The 17,044-nt window shown below is 47.3% G+C and overlaps 1 protein-coding gene across 1 annotated transcript in view; it reads right to left on the reverse strand.

Moving 5' to 3' along the window:
• Window positions 1-4,864: 4,864 nt before the first annotated feature.
• Window positions 4,865-17,044, reverse strand: part of fbxo42 (F-box protein 42) — a 44,540-nt gene continuing 32,360 nt past the window's right edge. The window contains exons 5-10 of the mRNA XM_084316126.1: window positions 12,686-12,839; window positions 10,774-10,884; window positions 9,321-9,417; window positions 8,970-9,026; window positions 8,743-8,859; window positions 4,865-6,941 (exon numbers count right to left, since the gene is read on the reverse strand). Coding sequence (XP_084172252.1) covers window positions 5,865-6,941; window positions 8,743-8,859; window positions 8,970-9,026; window positions 9,321-9,417; window positions 10,774-10,884; window positions 12,686-12,839 — 1,613 coding nt within the window. The 3' untranslated portion in view covers window positions 4,865-5,864. The remainder of the gene's footprint in view (window positions 6,942-8,742; window positions 8,860-8,969; window positions 9,027-9,320; window positions 9,418-10,773; window positions 10,885-12,685; window positions 12,840-17,044) is intronic.

Genomic DNA, 17,044 nt, shown 5'->3' on the forward strand with positions numbered 1-17,044 from the left:
ACCATCACCCTGAGCATCGGGTCCCCCCAGGGCTGTGTTCTAAGCCCCCTGCTGTACTCACTCTACACACACGATTGTGTGGCCAAGTTCAGCTCCAACTCCATAGTGAAGTTCGCAGACGACACGGTGGTGGTGGGGCTGATCTCGGACAACGACGAGAAGGCCTACCGGGAGGAGGTTGAGGTACTGGAACGTTGGTGCCAGGACAACAGCCTGCTCCTGAACATTGGTAAAACCAAGGAGCTGATCGTGGATTATAGGAGAGGACAGCAGGAGACACACACACCACTGATGATTAACGGGGCTACCGTGGACAGGGTGAGCAGCTTCAAGTACCTGGGGGTCCACATCTCAGAGGATCTGACATGGTCAACACACATAGACACAGTAGTAAAGAAAGCGAAGCAGCGCCTCTACCACCTGAGACAGTTAAGGAAGTTCAGAGTATCGGGGAAGATACTCCAGTCCTTCTACTCAGGAGCTGTAGAGAGCATCTTGACCGGAAACATCACTGCCTGGTATGGGAACAGCACGGCACAGGACAAGAAGGCCCTACAGAGAGTGGTGCGCTCAGCCGAGCGTACCACGGGTATTGCGCTACCTCCCCTGCAGGCTCTATACAACAAGAGGTGCAAATCCAGAGCCTGCAGGATAATGAAAGACCCCCACCACCCCAATAACAGCCTGTTCCAGCTGCTGAGGTCAGGCAGACGCCTGCGAACCCCAGCTACTAGGACGGAGAGGCTTAGGCTAAGCTTCTTCCCCCAGGCCATCAGAGCCTTGAACAATGAACATTGAGAGACACAGAAATGCAACTATCCACACACAAGCACACACACGACACGCACGCTGAGCACGCTCACACACTAGCAGCCACTTTAACACTCATGCCGCACACACGCACACTTATGGCCAGAGGAAAGGCCACTTTAAATTAGTAAAACAACAGGAACAGTGTATTGCACTACTAAAGCTACCTAGCATGTCCTATATGCTCTGTAAATACTATGTACAGATACCGAGATGGCACACAATGTTACCTGTTTATTGCACTGTTGTTTTTATTGGATTCTATTATATGTTGTACCACTGTATTTTTATTGGATTCTATTATATGTTGTACCACTGTATTGCACATCGTCGCGGGCAAGACCAGCCGCATTTCATTGTATACCTGTATGCCGTGACAATTAAAACTCTTGACTTGACTTGACTTGAAACGTGACGACGTCATCGCCTCGGTGAAACTGCGTTGGGGGAAATATACACGCCTCGTGGCCACGTTCGAATCAAAACAACAATATGAGGGAACCCCCAAGATAGCTAGCTAACGTTATGTGAGTCTGGGGAGTCTTAATGTCTAAACAAACAGCATTGTTTGATTGATTGAAATTCGGATTCCTCTCTCGGATTAATTCATTGAGGAGACCTGAAATTCGCTCAGCTGCAGAAGAGTTGAGGAGAATATCTGAATACCCACAGGACTTGGAGAACTTTGTGATTGTGGACGTTGCTTTACTTTACTTTGCAGCGTCAGCTGCAACAATGGTGACTGTGAGTACCTAATAACTTTTCATAAGTGATGCCGCTGTGTGTGTGTGTGGGGATGGGGAGCCATACTGTATATTCTGCCGTGTCATATCATACTGTGTTATTGTGTTGATGGGGCGCCGCCGACTCGCAGAGTCATACTGTACTGCTTGTGTTTGATGGGCCGAGCCACAGGCTACTGTATACATGCATGTTCTGCCATGTCAGCAATATCTTGCAAGACGCTGAGAAACGCTCCAACGGTGACATCAGGCCATATCTCTATCTATCTCTCTCTCTCTGATTCATAATCAAACCAGACCTCCTGCAGGCAACCACTGTGTGTCTGTGTATATATATTTGTGTTGTGTGTGTGTAATATTCAGAAAGAGGGAGAGAGAGAGCGAGGGAGGGAGAAATATATTATATATATTATTTGGCTTAAATACGAAAAAAAATTATTAAAAAAATCTATTAAAAAAAATCTAAATTTTTTTTCCTTCTAAGGGGGCTTTCACACTCAGCCTTTTGTACCGAATCACCGTCCCGGAGCACGGGGGGCAGTGTTCTCACTCACCACTTTTGGGGTGCGAAACGGCGCTGAATCGTTTCACCCCCCGCTGAACGGGACCAGCTGGCAGAGGTGGTCTCGGGGTCGGTCCCGGGAGAACGGGGGGTGTGGCTTTGCGAGCTTGTACCTTTTCACGAGCGTGGCGCCTGGTGCTGACATAACGTCATACATTTTGTTTGCCATTGCTATGTCTATAACATTGTTCGAATGCATTTATTTCTATTAGACCAGTGGTGCCCAACAAGTCGGCCGTGGTCGACCAGTAGATCGCTCAAAAGCGGACTCTACAACACCATCCATTCGTGATAAAATATAACTTCATATTTATTGGCAATTTGTTCATTTTATATCAACATCCAGAGTCCGCAGTCGTGTTAAGACATTCCCGTTTACATTTTCGGTCGACCAGTAGATCAATGACATTCAATATAATCGATGCGAGTTACTAGTATGTTGCAGTAACGTTAGCGTTAGCCGTTAGCTTAGCGTTATTGTTAACGCTGCAAAACGATCAAAAGCGGACTCTACAACAGAGTTCCATTCGTGAGAAAATGGGGGTGGGTTATATTGACAAGGCTTGACAACAGAGGTTCAAATATAACTTCATATTTATTAGTTATTTGTATCTTTATATCAACATCCATTCTCCAGTCTCCGTGTGAACACTTCCTGTGTTTACATTTCGAGCGTGACATCATCGACTACGGCAAGCTTACAAGCTCAAAACGCAAACCGTAAACAAAACCCAGAGCGCACCCAGAATGAAGTGTGTACACAAACTAGAGGGGGGAGAGGGGGGGGGGAGAGTTCGGATCAGATCTCGGTACGGGAAGAACGGAACGAAATAGAAACGAATAGAGTGAGTGAGAAAGGGCCCTAAAATTTCTACAAAGAAAATTGGCATCCTCTGTTATTTTACCCACGCAACGCCAAGAGAGTCCAAACCGCAATCCACGCAAGGCACCACATCAACATCGACCATCAGATGTGCGCCAGGACCACGTTGGACACTTCCCACGGAAGACAGAGAGGGCGGTGTGTTCCGGGTACACCAACTTACTCTGCCACAAGTGTGATGTTCGTCTGTGCATTTCAGGTGACAGAAACAGTTTCTGGCACTATCACTGCTAAAAAGCAAGTGATTGTAAATGGTGTTCAAAGTGACTTGCAGTCACTTGGAGGATGAGAGGGGGGTGCCTGTTGAATGGTCAAGCGTTGGTGATGAAACACAAATATACTTGTTTTTGGCACTCAATGAGTTAAAAATATGGCTTATTGATGTTATTATTCATAATGTATAGTGTTCTGAGTCCAAATATGAAACCATATAAATTAACCCTTAAAAGTTATTTTAGTGAAGTATATACATTTGCCATGTTATTCTGACAGTGAGTAAAAATAGCATATAGGAAATTAGAACCACAGTTGTAATATTACATTTCAATAAAACCCTACAAAAAACTATATATTTTTAAAACACTATATTTTCCTCTCCAAAGTTTCCATTTAGTTATTTTATGTAAATAGGTTCAAAGTGACTTGCAGTCACTTGGGAGGATGAGAGGGGGGTACCTGTTTTATTTTGCGGAGCAGGTGTGAATAGTCAGGAATTGGTCTTGGGTGGAGGGCTGTTTGCACACCTTTAGCAATGCAAATCAGTTGGCCACAGTATTGTGACCACCAGTGTATATTGTAATTAGGGTTCTTTACATTTATTGTACGGTTTTCCATTTAGTTGTTCTTTAAGAAAATCACAATTCTTTAAAATATGGCTTACACCATCTGAAAGGTTGCTAAAAATTAATTGCAGGTAGAAATATATCCAGGTCCTGCAGTTAGAATTCCACCCAAATGGACATTTTGATGTAATTTAGCAAAAGTAGACATTTTAACTAAAAGAATAATTTTGTTTTATGAGCACTTGAAATCAAGGCAATAAATCTTACAATGTATGCATGTATTCATGTTTGAAATCTTATATCTTTTAAAGTAAAGGTACAGTAACATGACTTCCCATAAAATTTTCAACCATCTCAGGCATCACAATATGATGTCATAGGACTGTATTTTCCTTTGAGATTTCATAACGAGTATTAAATGGATGGAAACAAGACAAACGTCTTTCTCAGGTCTGCATCCCCTTAACAATTGGGTATGTATTGAGCCGTACTGTATTGTACCCATTCTGCAATCTGTTAAATAAAGTTTTCATTCATTCAAATAAAATGTCTTGGAAATTTTAGGACAATTTTGTTACCTCAAATTTACCCCCCCCCCCCCCCCCCCCCAAAATCAAATTAAAATGCCAAACTTTTTTGTTGTACTGTACTTGTGCTGTATAATGTCAATAGATTTGAATCTACAGTAATCCTCATCAGAATCCTCCATTATAACCCTGCAGATTGTGAAACGAATAGAAAGTTGCAAACTAGCCTAGCTTACCACAAATGGATGGAAACGGATAGCCGCGGTCCGTATCCGCTTCCAATCATTAGTGCTAAGCTAGGCTAGCTTTCTACTCAACACACAAGAGTGGAAATTGATATCCATCTTCTTGTCCGAGTCTGAAGAAGACAGTAAGCGCATTTCCCATAATGTTGGCGTGTTCCTTTAACATTTCACCAGAACAAAAAGTGAAGGGCCTAATACACGGTAATCAAAATGGCTACCAGCACATGCAATGTGGTTCAGTACACTACACACACAAACACAGTGGACGTGAGAAAAGGGACCCGGAGACGGTAACAGATAAGACATGGAGGCCTTTATTATTTCCACTATGTTTACAGTACAATGCAACATCTCAACCCCCCCCTCGTTAAAACATGAGTCAACAGACGACTTGACACAATCACCATGCCCACATAATAACACACACACACGCTCACACGGTTTGTCAATGTAAACAATGCAGGCTTTAGAGAGTGTTAGAAAAGCAAGGTAGTCGTGGAAACTGTTCCTCCTCAAACAAAAGGAGTCCATCCTTCCGCTTCTTCCTGGGAGAGTCCAAAGCAGGGAGGTAACGGGGAACGAGAGAAGACATCCGTTTACGGGGACGTCGCCTTTTTTTGGGAACAATGGGGAGGGGGAAAAAAACCTCCTGTCCTCTCAAACCTAGTACGCCATAGAAGCGATCACACACCATCCACACGCACACACACACGCACGCCTTCACTCTCAGTCAAGTTCAATTTTAATGGATTGAACGGCCATTCGATCAAATGTTATCAAAGTGTAGTTAAATTGCGATGTCTAGGCAGAAGTAGCGGGGAGGAGAGTAGTGTAAAGATGGGAGAGGAACATCTAATAATGATTATGTTCTTTTCCCAGAATCCTTTCTATTAGGAAAAAAAGGCCTTGTGTTTCAATTGCCCCATTTCACTTTTTGAGTTGCCGTGGAAACGGAATGTCACGGAGACGAGAGGAGGGGCTAGCAAAATATGAAAGGGGACTTTAACTGGTATTTTGCTAATGAAATGGCTGTTTTAAAATTTTAATTTAGTTAACACAATAAAAAATGTTTAGATATGACATTTATCAATTGATTTTACAGCTAAAATGAAGAGCATTTGTTGTAATTTGTTAATTCACTAAAAGGATAATGATAATACAGCTTGTTTTCAATTAGAGCGAGTGGAGCCCCCACCCCTCCGCGGCAAAAGGCATTCCGTTTCCATAGCGACGGCACACTGAAACAGGACAACTCTTTGCATGATCGGAGCGGATCATCTTGTCGTCTTCGTCCTGCCCTGGCGTTGCTGCATTACCTTTTAGCGCGCACAAAGTACAAGGCGTTGGTTTTAGGGTAGTATTTCACGTTCTGCTTCTTGTCCATCAGGCCCCCGAAGATGATAAGCTCCCCCCGGCCCTGCACCACCGTGTGGAGGCTGGTCTCGGGGGGGCCTGTGACGGCGGTGGGCGTCCCGCTGCCGTACACCCTCCAGGAGACCACGCCAGCTGCCTTGGCCCGGGACACGTCCAGGACGTACATCTGCATGGGCTTGCAGTTGAGCGACTGGTACAGCGGCTTGCCCACGTTCAGGCTCTGGGGCGGGTGGTGGCCGAGGCGCCGCGCGATTGGCGGGATCGAGTGTCCGTCGGCCCCTGCCGCCACCTGCGGGGGACTGGAGGAGGAGGACGGGGAGGAGGTCCCGGCGGAAGCCCCAGCCGCTCCTCCTCCCCCCCCCGCCGAAGTCGCTCCCTGCGTCAGGAGGGATGAGGATGATGATGGGGATGAAGATGGAGTTGGCAGAGATGAAGGAGATAGGTTCTTCACCGCCTCCAGGCCTCGCCGTAAGGCCGCGGGGGACACCGCCCCCGGGGGGGTGCGCGGGGAGCCAGCCGGAGGGGTGTGCAGGCCGTTAGTGCTGGGAGCCTCGGCGAGGTGCGCGGCGGAGGGGGGAGACTCCCAGCCATAGTCCGAGGAGGCGGTCGGGTGGGGGCGAGAGGGCGGGGATGCGGCCTGGGCGGGGCTGGTCCGAGGCGAGGGCGACGCCCCGTTTAGCAGAGGGGGGAGCGGGGGCAGAGGCGGGCTGTCCGGTCCCTGCGAGGGGGAAGGCTGTTGGGAAGAGGAGGGGCTCCCGTCTCTGGCACCTCCTCTAGCCGAGGGCCGCGGTCTCAGGGTGCCCCAGCGGCCGTTCACACACGGGGCCTCCTCCACGGCTCCCAGGACCGCCCCGGCTGCGCCGCTCCGCACAGGAGAATGAGAGCGCAGGGAAGGCGGCTCGCCGCCCAGGGGGGCGGGCGTGGCACTTATGGGCGAGGGCCGAGAGTTTAGACTTGGGCTGAGCGGCGCACGGCCAGACGGAGCCTGTGAGAAGACCACCACACACTGGCCCACCTGGTGGGGAAGAGGAAGAGGAAGAAAATCGTGAGAGAGGTACATGTAAAACAATGAGATTATGATTAGGTAGTCTTTTCAGTCCACCCAAAAAAGCATTTGCTCCAGCGTTTTGGTTTTGGAGATACCAAACAGGATAACAGAACAGGATATGTTAGCATTAGTTAGCATCAAGCTAAGCATAGTTAGGCGGCTGAGTGGCGCAGTGGGCAAGGCGCTCGCCACTAACGCAGGAGATGCTGGTATCGAGCCCAGCTCTCGGCGTTCCTACCAGCTTGGCCGGTTGTCATACTAACACAATTGACAGTGTTAGAGGGTGGGAAAGCCGGTGGGTGGGGATTGGACGTTGTAGACAGCGACTCCTACAGGTCGGTTGGGTGACGCCTGTACAGCAGAAACAGGAAGTATCGGGGGCAGCGTGAGCCTCCCACGCGTTACTCCTCGCCACTGAGAGCTGTCTGGTGAAAAGATGAGACAGGCTGCCTCCTCGTGTACCGGAGGGGACACGTGACGCAAGCAGGGTTTCCGTTAGCCGGTAATTACCGGTATTTGACCGGCAAAATCTGTTGAAGTCCGACATATTTAATCTCTCCGGTCATAATGTCCGGTGAAAATAATTCCCTCTAAGCACAATTAGATTATTTGAATTGTATTAAAATAGGCTAAAATGAAATAGCGTATGCGATGAACGAAACAATCATTACATTTGTTTCATCGTTGCTTCACCAAGCAGGTCTAAAAATAATGACAACGACGTTGTCAGCGAGAGCCTAGTGCTGGGTTTGCGAGTGCATGTGCAGCTGCAGAGCCACAGAACCCACCAGCGGTGCCGGCACAGTGCAGTACTCCAATTCAGCCATTGGCAATTCAGCTGTTTGGTGGGGGGCGCTGCTGAGCGGTCCCCAGATAGCGCCTGAAAACAGCTGCATCTCTGGCTCTGCAGCGGCATACTCTCGCAAATAAGTCGTTGGGAGGTGGAGATTCATCACACAAACCCACGATAATGTTGCCGTCTCTCTCTATAACGGAATTCGTTAGCTCATAAAAATGTGATTATAACAGACTGCTGTTTATTAATGTCGGGCCGACTGCCCACAGACACCTATTTTATTTAAAGTCAGCAGCAGCACGGAGTCTCTGGACTTATTTTATTTGGAATATAATGACTGTATACGCAAAAGTAGCCTAGTTTTAAGTTAAAATATTATAAATCTACATGCCTTGAGGATGTCATTCTTTATATAGCCTGCCTATCAATTGTTTTTAAGCTCAATAAACTCTGACCGAAATTTCTCTCATTTGGACACTGAGGCCGGCAACAATTTTTTCTAACGGAAACCCTGGATGCAAGGCTTCTATCCTCACTACAGCCGACCAGTGGGAGGCATAGTCTAGCAACGTTCAAGACAAGGGAGGGAAGAATTGGAATCACGAAATTGGGATGGGAGAAAAATGAGAAAAAGTAGATACAAAAAAAAAAAACGCTCTAAATTCTGCTGCCAAGCAATATTCTATTCTATTCTATTCTACTAGCACGCTTAGCATGACAGTGTATTCATACTCATACCACTGTATATATAATACTGTACATACATTAGCTTACCATATTTACTCTGTATCTTTCTCATACGTATATCCTACACAAGTTATACTGTGTATACTACAATGCACTTTACTGCTACTTTGCACTCGTTAGACACCGACTTAATTTTGATGTACTCCGTAATGACAATACATTGACTAACAGTTAATTATTCTAAAACTAAAAGAACCAGTGACCAATCGGATGCACTCAACATACCCTACAAGCTGGATGACACCACAGCTCTGGGGCTCCGTGATCATCGTTCTCCACCTGCAGCTGCTGCCATGTCCAGGGTGGCGCCCCCATGTGGAGGAGCCAGGCATCCTTGAGGAGCTGGGAGAGAGAGAGAGGCGAGGCAACAATAAACCTCACAGTTGCACACGTCATCTTTGCTATTAGAATAATTGCTGCAGTGTGTGGATAAAGAAATATGAGGCACTTACTGCATTAGGTCCGCCACAGCCTCCCAAGATTAGCAGAGTCTCGTTATCAATCACAATCTAAGAAGAAATAAAATATTTGAATTATAACAAGATAGACAGAGCAACTTAATACATACAACCTCCTCAGGACAGATGTGTAGGAATGGTTAGAACAGCAGTTCTATAGTCCTCTGACAGATCAGGTACTCTGATAGTCCTCTGACAGATCAAGTACTCCGATAGTCCTCTGACAGATCATTAGTAGGTAATAAATCAATATTAACCTAAGAGGTTTTAATAATGGAACACCCAGTGTCCTTGGTCTCAGAAGTTGCCTTGTCATGTCTCGTCTAAATGGTGAAGCGTCCTTACTTGAGACTGGCCTCCTCGTGGGTGTGGGGACGGCCCAGATATTGAAGGTATGGACCAGGACCACTGCTCCAGATCCAGTACCCAGACCTCATTACTCCTAACGGAGACCAGAGAGAAGAGTTACGACAGCCATTGTGTACAACATACCCTAATCAGAGCTCCAGAGTGCCACCATTTAGGTGCATTTGTCGAGATGGTGCAACTAAAATGTATAACTAAGTGCACCATTATGACTTGCAAATATATACTTTAAATAATTTTAAATACATAAGAAAGTAGAACAAATACAAATGTATTGTGCTGAATGTCAATTTAAGTGGTACTACAAAATCTTGTCCTGGTAAGGTTGTGTATTGGCAAGAATCTGCCGATATGATAAATATCACAATACAGGTGGCGATTCGATATATTGTGATACTGTAAGCAAGGGATATATTGCATGTTTTTTATATATCATATTAGGAAAACTATAATAGTTTAAAGAACACAGCTCCATATGCATAAAATCGGACATGAAGCGGTATTATGACATACAGACATGCTCTCCTCTGACATTACCAAGGTGGCATCCTTCATTGGCTTGAGTCAGCCTTCCCCAGTGTGAAGATGTCCTTTTAGCTCTGATAACCTCTGCTGAAAGGCATATATCTGTACTGCATGCAAAAAGCTACATGGTCCATGGCCAAAACATGTCGGGGGAGAGGGGAGAGAGGCACGAGGAGAGGCTAGGGGAGAGAGGCAAGGGGAGAGGGGAGGAAGGAGTCCACAGCATCTTTCTAAAAGGTTGCCTAACTTTGGAGCATCATTTAGCCCCTTCCACGACAAGCTAGCATGACATGGTACCAATGGATACATTAGGTTGTCTAGTTTTACGTGTCTTACCACGTATATATTCAGATTCTAATTCTTTATTGCCCATATTTATTGTAACGTATAATATAACTGATAGGACATCCAGACCCGCATCTGCACCTTTGATTACACTGTTTACTTTCTCATATTCAGAGTTAATTGTTTACACTGTTTATATATTTTTTTATAAGACAGATCAAATTGTATTGCCTATATTTATGTCTTTCTACTATTACCCTGCCCATACCTGTATATTCCCTTCACCCTCCTGCTATGACACCCAAATTTCCCCAAGGGGATCAATAAAGGAATATCTTATCTTATCTTTATGGGATACTAGCTTCCTCTCGCTAGATTAGAAAATGAGGACGCTACGTCGTCGGTCGGCCGAGATCGGCATCTCGGAGGGTTAATAAAAAAATCTATAGTGTTTTTGAGAATCGATAGTTGATTTCGACACATTCAAAACATAATATTGCGATACTCAAGTCCATCAATATCTTCTCACATCCCTAGGTGCTTACTAACATTTTGACTTCTGCCACCAGGTTTTCTTACTGGCTTTGCACAATTTAGTCAAATACAAAATAAGAAGACATACATTTGGCGTGCCCCTAGTGATCCCCCAAACACCACCATGCTGTTGCCAATAACAGAGGAAGAGTGGCCGGCCATGGGTGGAGGACCGTGGGTTGTCACTATGCAGTTCCACCTGAGAGAGAGAGAGAGAGAGAGAGGGGGGGGAGGGGGGGGAGACACAAAGAAAGAAGTTATAAATATATAACCACCACCACCACCAAAGCGACAGAATTAAGGTCTATGTTTTCTTCACCGCTGGATATGAGTACATGTAGGGCTAGGCGATATGAAAGGTGATCATCTGAATTTTTTTCTGATATGAATATTATACATCACGATATGTGAACAGTATGCAAAAAATCACAACACGAATAATCCAATTGCTGTGCATGGCAATGCACGACGTGATGATGTAATGCAAGATATCAAACCAAAACCGCTAATTCTCAAAAAACATCACCTCAAATATTGAGGATCATGTTCTTTTCTTCGCGCCCACATCCACAATTTTGTCGTTATGCCAATTCCCTTTCTCGTTGTTGCGCTGCCCTACTGTCGGGGTCTAGGGAGGGTGTAGACGACCACACGTCTCCTCCGATACATGCAGTCGTCAGGCGCTTCTTTTCATCCGACAGCGAGGAGTTTCACTGGGAGGTTCCAGCAATCTCCTCCAGATCCACCTTCCAACCCTGACCGACCAGTAGGGGTCACTATAGGGAGGTGTAGTCTGACGTCACTGGTTGTTCCACCCGTATAGGGATTTATCATTGGGAAAATGTATTATCGGCTATTGTAACAATTCTGCCGCATGGAAATTGAAAAGCTTTCCATTTTTGCACAAAATGAGTTCCCTTCTATCACTAACATTATTGTTTAAATATTTTCATGTTGAGCTATAGATTGTGGATGAATAAGCACAGAAAGGTACACCATGCCAATGTTAATGCTTTATTTGTTTTAAACGAGGCGATTTAGAAATGGGCAATGGGGAAATACATTGCGTTGGACAGAGGGTGGAACACGAAAAACGGCAATGACGTAACCACTACACCTCCCTATTGCAACGACCGGGACTCATAGCCAATCGGATTCCCACCCACCAACACTGCCAATTGTATTACTAGGGACGACTAGGGCTGGGCGATATGGCCAAAAACGTTATCGTGATAAAATAATAATAAAAAAATCATATAACTCGATAATTATCGTCGATATACATTTCTGTCAAGTTTAATTAACTTCTTATGCCCGGCGCAACGGGCTATTAATAGACTCACTTGTTTTGCTCCGGTAGAACGAAGCAGTCACTACAAGACGAGTTGGAGAGCCGTCGCGTGTCGAGCCAACCCTTTGAGAAGCGTTGTGGTCCCGGCTTGAATTCTCCATGAATGTGTCCAAGTCCATAATCCATATAAATCCATTTTGTTATATCCAACACAGTCTGAATGAATGTTTTTTGTGATTATGCCGAGTGATTTCAAACCACCAAAACTGAATGTCTTGTCTCGAGTTGATGTCGTCATCAGTCCGCGCACCTTCTTCTACGCAGTAAAGACGCCCAGTGCATAGATTATTATATTCCACCAGGGGGCAGCCTACCGCCACTGGATCAATGATATCCAAGCTTGGAAAATCGATATATCGAAACTTTGCGACCACGTTTCATGTTTATTTCGAGGAAATAATTTATCGCAATGATTATCGTTATCGTTTTATCGCCCAGCCCTATGACTGACCAAGCCAGAGATACCACTGACACCGGGATTCGACCCCCGGGTCTCTGCGGAGGTAGATGAGTGCTTAGACCTCTACACTACTCAGCTGGCCAGAGGATCTCATTTTGAGAAAAACTTTAGTTAATATGTGGTTGCTAGCATTCAATTAAATTACAGGATTACATTATACATATTGAATAGCACTAGGGTGCCTCATACCAGTTCTTAGAAGGAGAGTATGTGTGGATTTCATCGAAGAACCTCTCTGGCTGGTGGAGCGGGTAAGGGCTGGGGCGTGTCCAGCCTCCGAACAACACCAGCAGCTCTTTGTGCATCACCAGGGTCGCCCCTGCTTTAGGAGATGGATAGGAGCCTGGGCAAAGAAAAGAAAGATGTCAATCTTTCTCATGTTCTCAATATTTAATACGTTTCACATTCTATGTAAAGATTTTGAAATCCAAAGAAATATATCCGAAGGAATTGATTAAATAGAATAGCAGGTGATAATCAATTCAACAACAGCCAAAGAGCTGTGGCATGGTGCCATATTGTTTGGCAAAACACGTCAATCATGTTGAGAACACTATGGATGGGATTATTTAGTCTAGATTAGATCTTGGTTTAACGTACTGCCCTATCCGTCAATATGACCCAGTGGAACAGGACAACCAGGCACAGGAGTTTACACTGTTCAGTGACACCAGTCGAACAGGACAACCAAGCACATGAGTTCTGTATCATTAGGGGCTCTGCTTGGCATCACTCTGCACTCTCTCGCGTACGTGCACGCGCACTGAATAAATTCCACAAATGTACCTTTAATACCAGTATTAGTCTGACCACACCCCTCATCAGCTTACCTTCATAAGCAGGTGTGTGGTCACCTGCTCTCCTCCTTCTCACTTTCACCACAAGGAAGTGCCTGGTAGTACCCCACTTGACGTGTTGTTAGTTGAAAAGAGTTGTGACGAGTTTACATTGTGCTTAATTTTTTCTTCTCTCACATCTATTGTAAAGAAAAAGTTTGGGTCATAATGTATTCCGCGGAGAGTAGACCCGCTAGACCTACTCTTCACCAGCGGTTCTCCATTCCCGCCTCCGTCGTGCGTCTTGGTGCTGGGCTGTTGCCACTTTCGTGGTTGCCGACCCAGCCCAGGAGACAGCCGATGGATAGTTTGCCTCTCCGAAGAGCCGAGGAGTCGGTGCCGTCGCTCCGGCGATGGCCTGATCTCGACTCTGGTTCTTCTGGTTCCGGGGAATCGTCCGTTGGTGAACGGGGGGTTGTCTTGGAGCCAGAGGATTTGCGACGCAAACTTTTCGCGTCTGCCCGTTCACGTCGCAAGATGGTAGCGTGCAGACGCGAACGGCCTGGGTTTGGGGAACTGCTGGAGACCAGCGAGGATGCGTCCTGCTCTGGATTTCCGATGGAAACCGAGGACTTCATGGAAGAGGCGGACGGATTCTTGTATGATGGTCCCGTGGAGGAGAGTATCCCTCCTCAGGAGACCCCGGAGGGGGGAGAAATGGCTCCATGGGGCTCCCTGTTCGAGGATGTCGAGGAACCACCTTGGCCTCATCAACAGGATGCCCTACTGTCGGCCACATCAGACTGTGGCTCCTTAACCAGTCGCAGCCTGCTGCATGTGAGGGATGCGGGGTCGGTGGAGGAAAGTCCGCAGGGGGAACTGCGGGCTTTGTTTCCCGAGCTCATGGCGGTAGCCGCCGCCGCAAACGGCGTGCCGCTGCCGCTGCCATTGCCTGCACCTGTCACTGATGATCTCATAGGTCATCCCTGGCAGCGTCGCCCAGTGAGAGGGGTGGACGTTGTCTACCCATTTTTCCCCTCGATGGGGGCCTATGTTCGTCGGGGTCAGGCGGTGTCCAACATCATGGGACTAACTCCCACCTACGTACCAGTTACGCGGGTGTCGGGGTTAGTCAAAGGTATGGGGGAGGGCGTGCCTCGGCTTGACAGTCCGATGGCCGCTCTCCTCTGTCTGGATATGGTGTGGGAACCCCTATGCAAGCCGGTCCTCCAGGGGAAATCGGCTAGGCGATTGGCTTATTGGGGTGACCAGTCATTCATCGCTGGTACACAATCGCTGGCTGCGGCGTCTAACATCGCCCACCTGGCTAGATTTGTATCGGGGATCATGACGGGCGGCACGGATCTGAACGAGGTAAAATGCGATCAGATCACCCAGGCTGCTGGAGCTGTCCTGCACCTTTCCCAGGTGCTGGCCATAGCCATGGGGAAAGTGAGCGCCCTGGCCACCCTGGGCCAGCGTCATCTTTGGCTGGAGCAGGCCCGTGTGCCGGAGAAGAAGAGAGCTCCTCTTCTGACGGCCGCCCTCTCCGACGCTGGTCTGTTCGGGAAGGCCCTGCGGTTGATGACCTCGACATGCAGAGAGATGGCAGAGGAGAGATCCATCCTCCAACCCCATTTTCCGCCTCCCGTCTTTGCCGGTGGAGTCAGAAGGCTTCAAGCTGTCTCCGTCGCCGCTACCACTGCCTCCGCCGCCGCTGCTGGCCCTTCCAAGAGGGCCAGGAGGAGAGACGGCGCTTCTGCCACCGCCGGCCCATCCACGACCGGAGGAGACGGTAGGGAACGTCGTGTCCAGCAGACAGTAACCTACCGTCCCTCCGGGGCTCCTCGGGGTGGCAAGACTCGAGCGGCGCGAGGTGGCAGACGCCGCTGAGTGACTTTTCCCCTCTGTATCCCCTCTCTTTTACACCCTCCCCGGCCCCTCTATGATTTTGTGCCTTAAAAAACATTATAAATAAAAAAGTTCCCCGACATAAGGGGGACTGTGTTTTGGCCGAACGAACTGTGTGTTTCTTCAACAATTCATATGGTGGGGTTGTGTATATATGAATCTGCACTTTTACGTTGTGAGATGAGTCGTGTTGTGTTACGAGGTTAAGCAAGGTCTGCAACATACACTCAGTAATAGGTTCTATTAGCTTGATGCTCCACATGCAGGTAGAAACTGGTGTTATTCCATTGCTTGAACTAAGTATATGTGTCTCACAATGCTGTGTTGTTTAGTTGCAGTAATACTCGTACACGCACATTCCACGGCCTAGCCGTTACTCTCGGTCAGCGTTTTTTGCTATGTACGACATAGTCGACGGGTGTAGGATTCACACACATGCGACTTGTGTTTTGTTGTAAATCCTGTTCACATTTTGTGGGTAGCAGGCATTGTATTAGCTTATGCTATGCATTGCATTCTACCGGAGGTTTTCAAAATGGCTACGGTTGTTTTTCTGTGTGTAGGGAACGAAGTGTGTTTTCGTGAGGGGGTGTCGAATAAACCCCTCCTTTCCCACTTGATTGGTTTAGGGGATTTTTGATCTCTTCTGCTAAGCCAGTCAGGGCCGAGCCGGTGGGACGTCTTGGCAGGGGGGGGGGGGGGGGGGGGGAGGGTTATTCTGCCAACTCCTATTACAAGACAGGAGCCGGCAGGATTCCCCGCCCGTTGTAGCGGTGTTGCTATGGCGACGCCTTCCATGAGTTACGGTGTCTTAAAGGTGTCGAGTTAGGGCGTAGGGCTCACAGTTCTGCTGCGCCCGATTTATGTGTAAACTTGAGTCAGTTGGTCACATGACTCACAGTTGGCATATGTTTTTCATGACTATAAACTCATGTGGGAAGGTGTTTCTGGGAGGGTCTGGTCTTACACTCTGATTAAAAAGAGTGACTGGATTGAAATCATGTGAAAACGGGTTTTTTACTCCCAGCTGTGCAGTTGGTTCATACGGGTGATGCTTTTTCTTTATTATTATAAAGAGTTGGATGTGTCTATATGGATTGGAAATGAGGGTCCCTGATGGAAACAAGACTAACGTCTTTCTCAGGTCTGCCTCCCCTTAACCAATTGTGTGTATTGCGCCGTACTGGGTTGTACCCTTTCTGCAATCTGTTGGGTAAAGTTTTCATTCATTCATTCATGGAGTTGATTGCATCTCGCCCCACTTGTCGTTCCCCTGGGCGTCTTGGGGATTCAATAAGATGGTCTAAATAGCCTATTGTTGATGTGGGTATGTCAAAACGCACACATAGTGCTAGCTCAGGATGTTCTGTTGGACATTGGCTGACTGGCGCGCCTTGATTGCTTGGGGTTAAAACAGCGTTTTTATGAAGCAATTAGGATGGGGGTTTTTTCCTCTTCCGACACCCTGTGTGGTTGTCGATGGGTTCCCGTTCATATCAGGGGATGATAACGGAATGGATCTGAACATATGGGGAAGGGTCTCACGCCCTGGGGGTGGGCCGCCGGGCACGGTTCGTACCGAAACGTCTGGGTGGCGCCTTCTTTTTATGTTTTAGGATCAACACGCATATCTGCCCCTTCTCCTGGGGTTGGCATGTCGGCGTGGTTAGGGCACGGGACTGGTTCTGGTCGCGCTGGTCCAGATCAGTTACACCCGTTGTCCGCCGGGGATGCAGATCTGCTGTTCTGGTACCCTGAGGGACTTGGGCTTTTTTCAGGGGGAAAAAATGCTAGGTCGGTCCGGGTGTCACAGGGTTGAGCGTTATGGAACCCTTGTTGGGTACATTGTATTCTACACTGT

Source organism: Notolepis coatsorum (assembly GCF_963971535.1).
Source record: "Notolepis coatsorum genome assembly, chromosome: 6".
NCBI lineage: Eukaryota > Metazoa > Chordata > Actinopteri > Aulopiformes > Paralepididae > Notolepis > Notolepis coatsorum.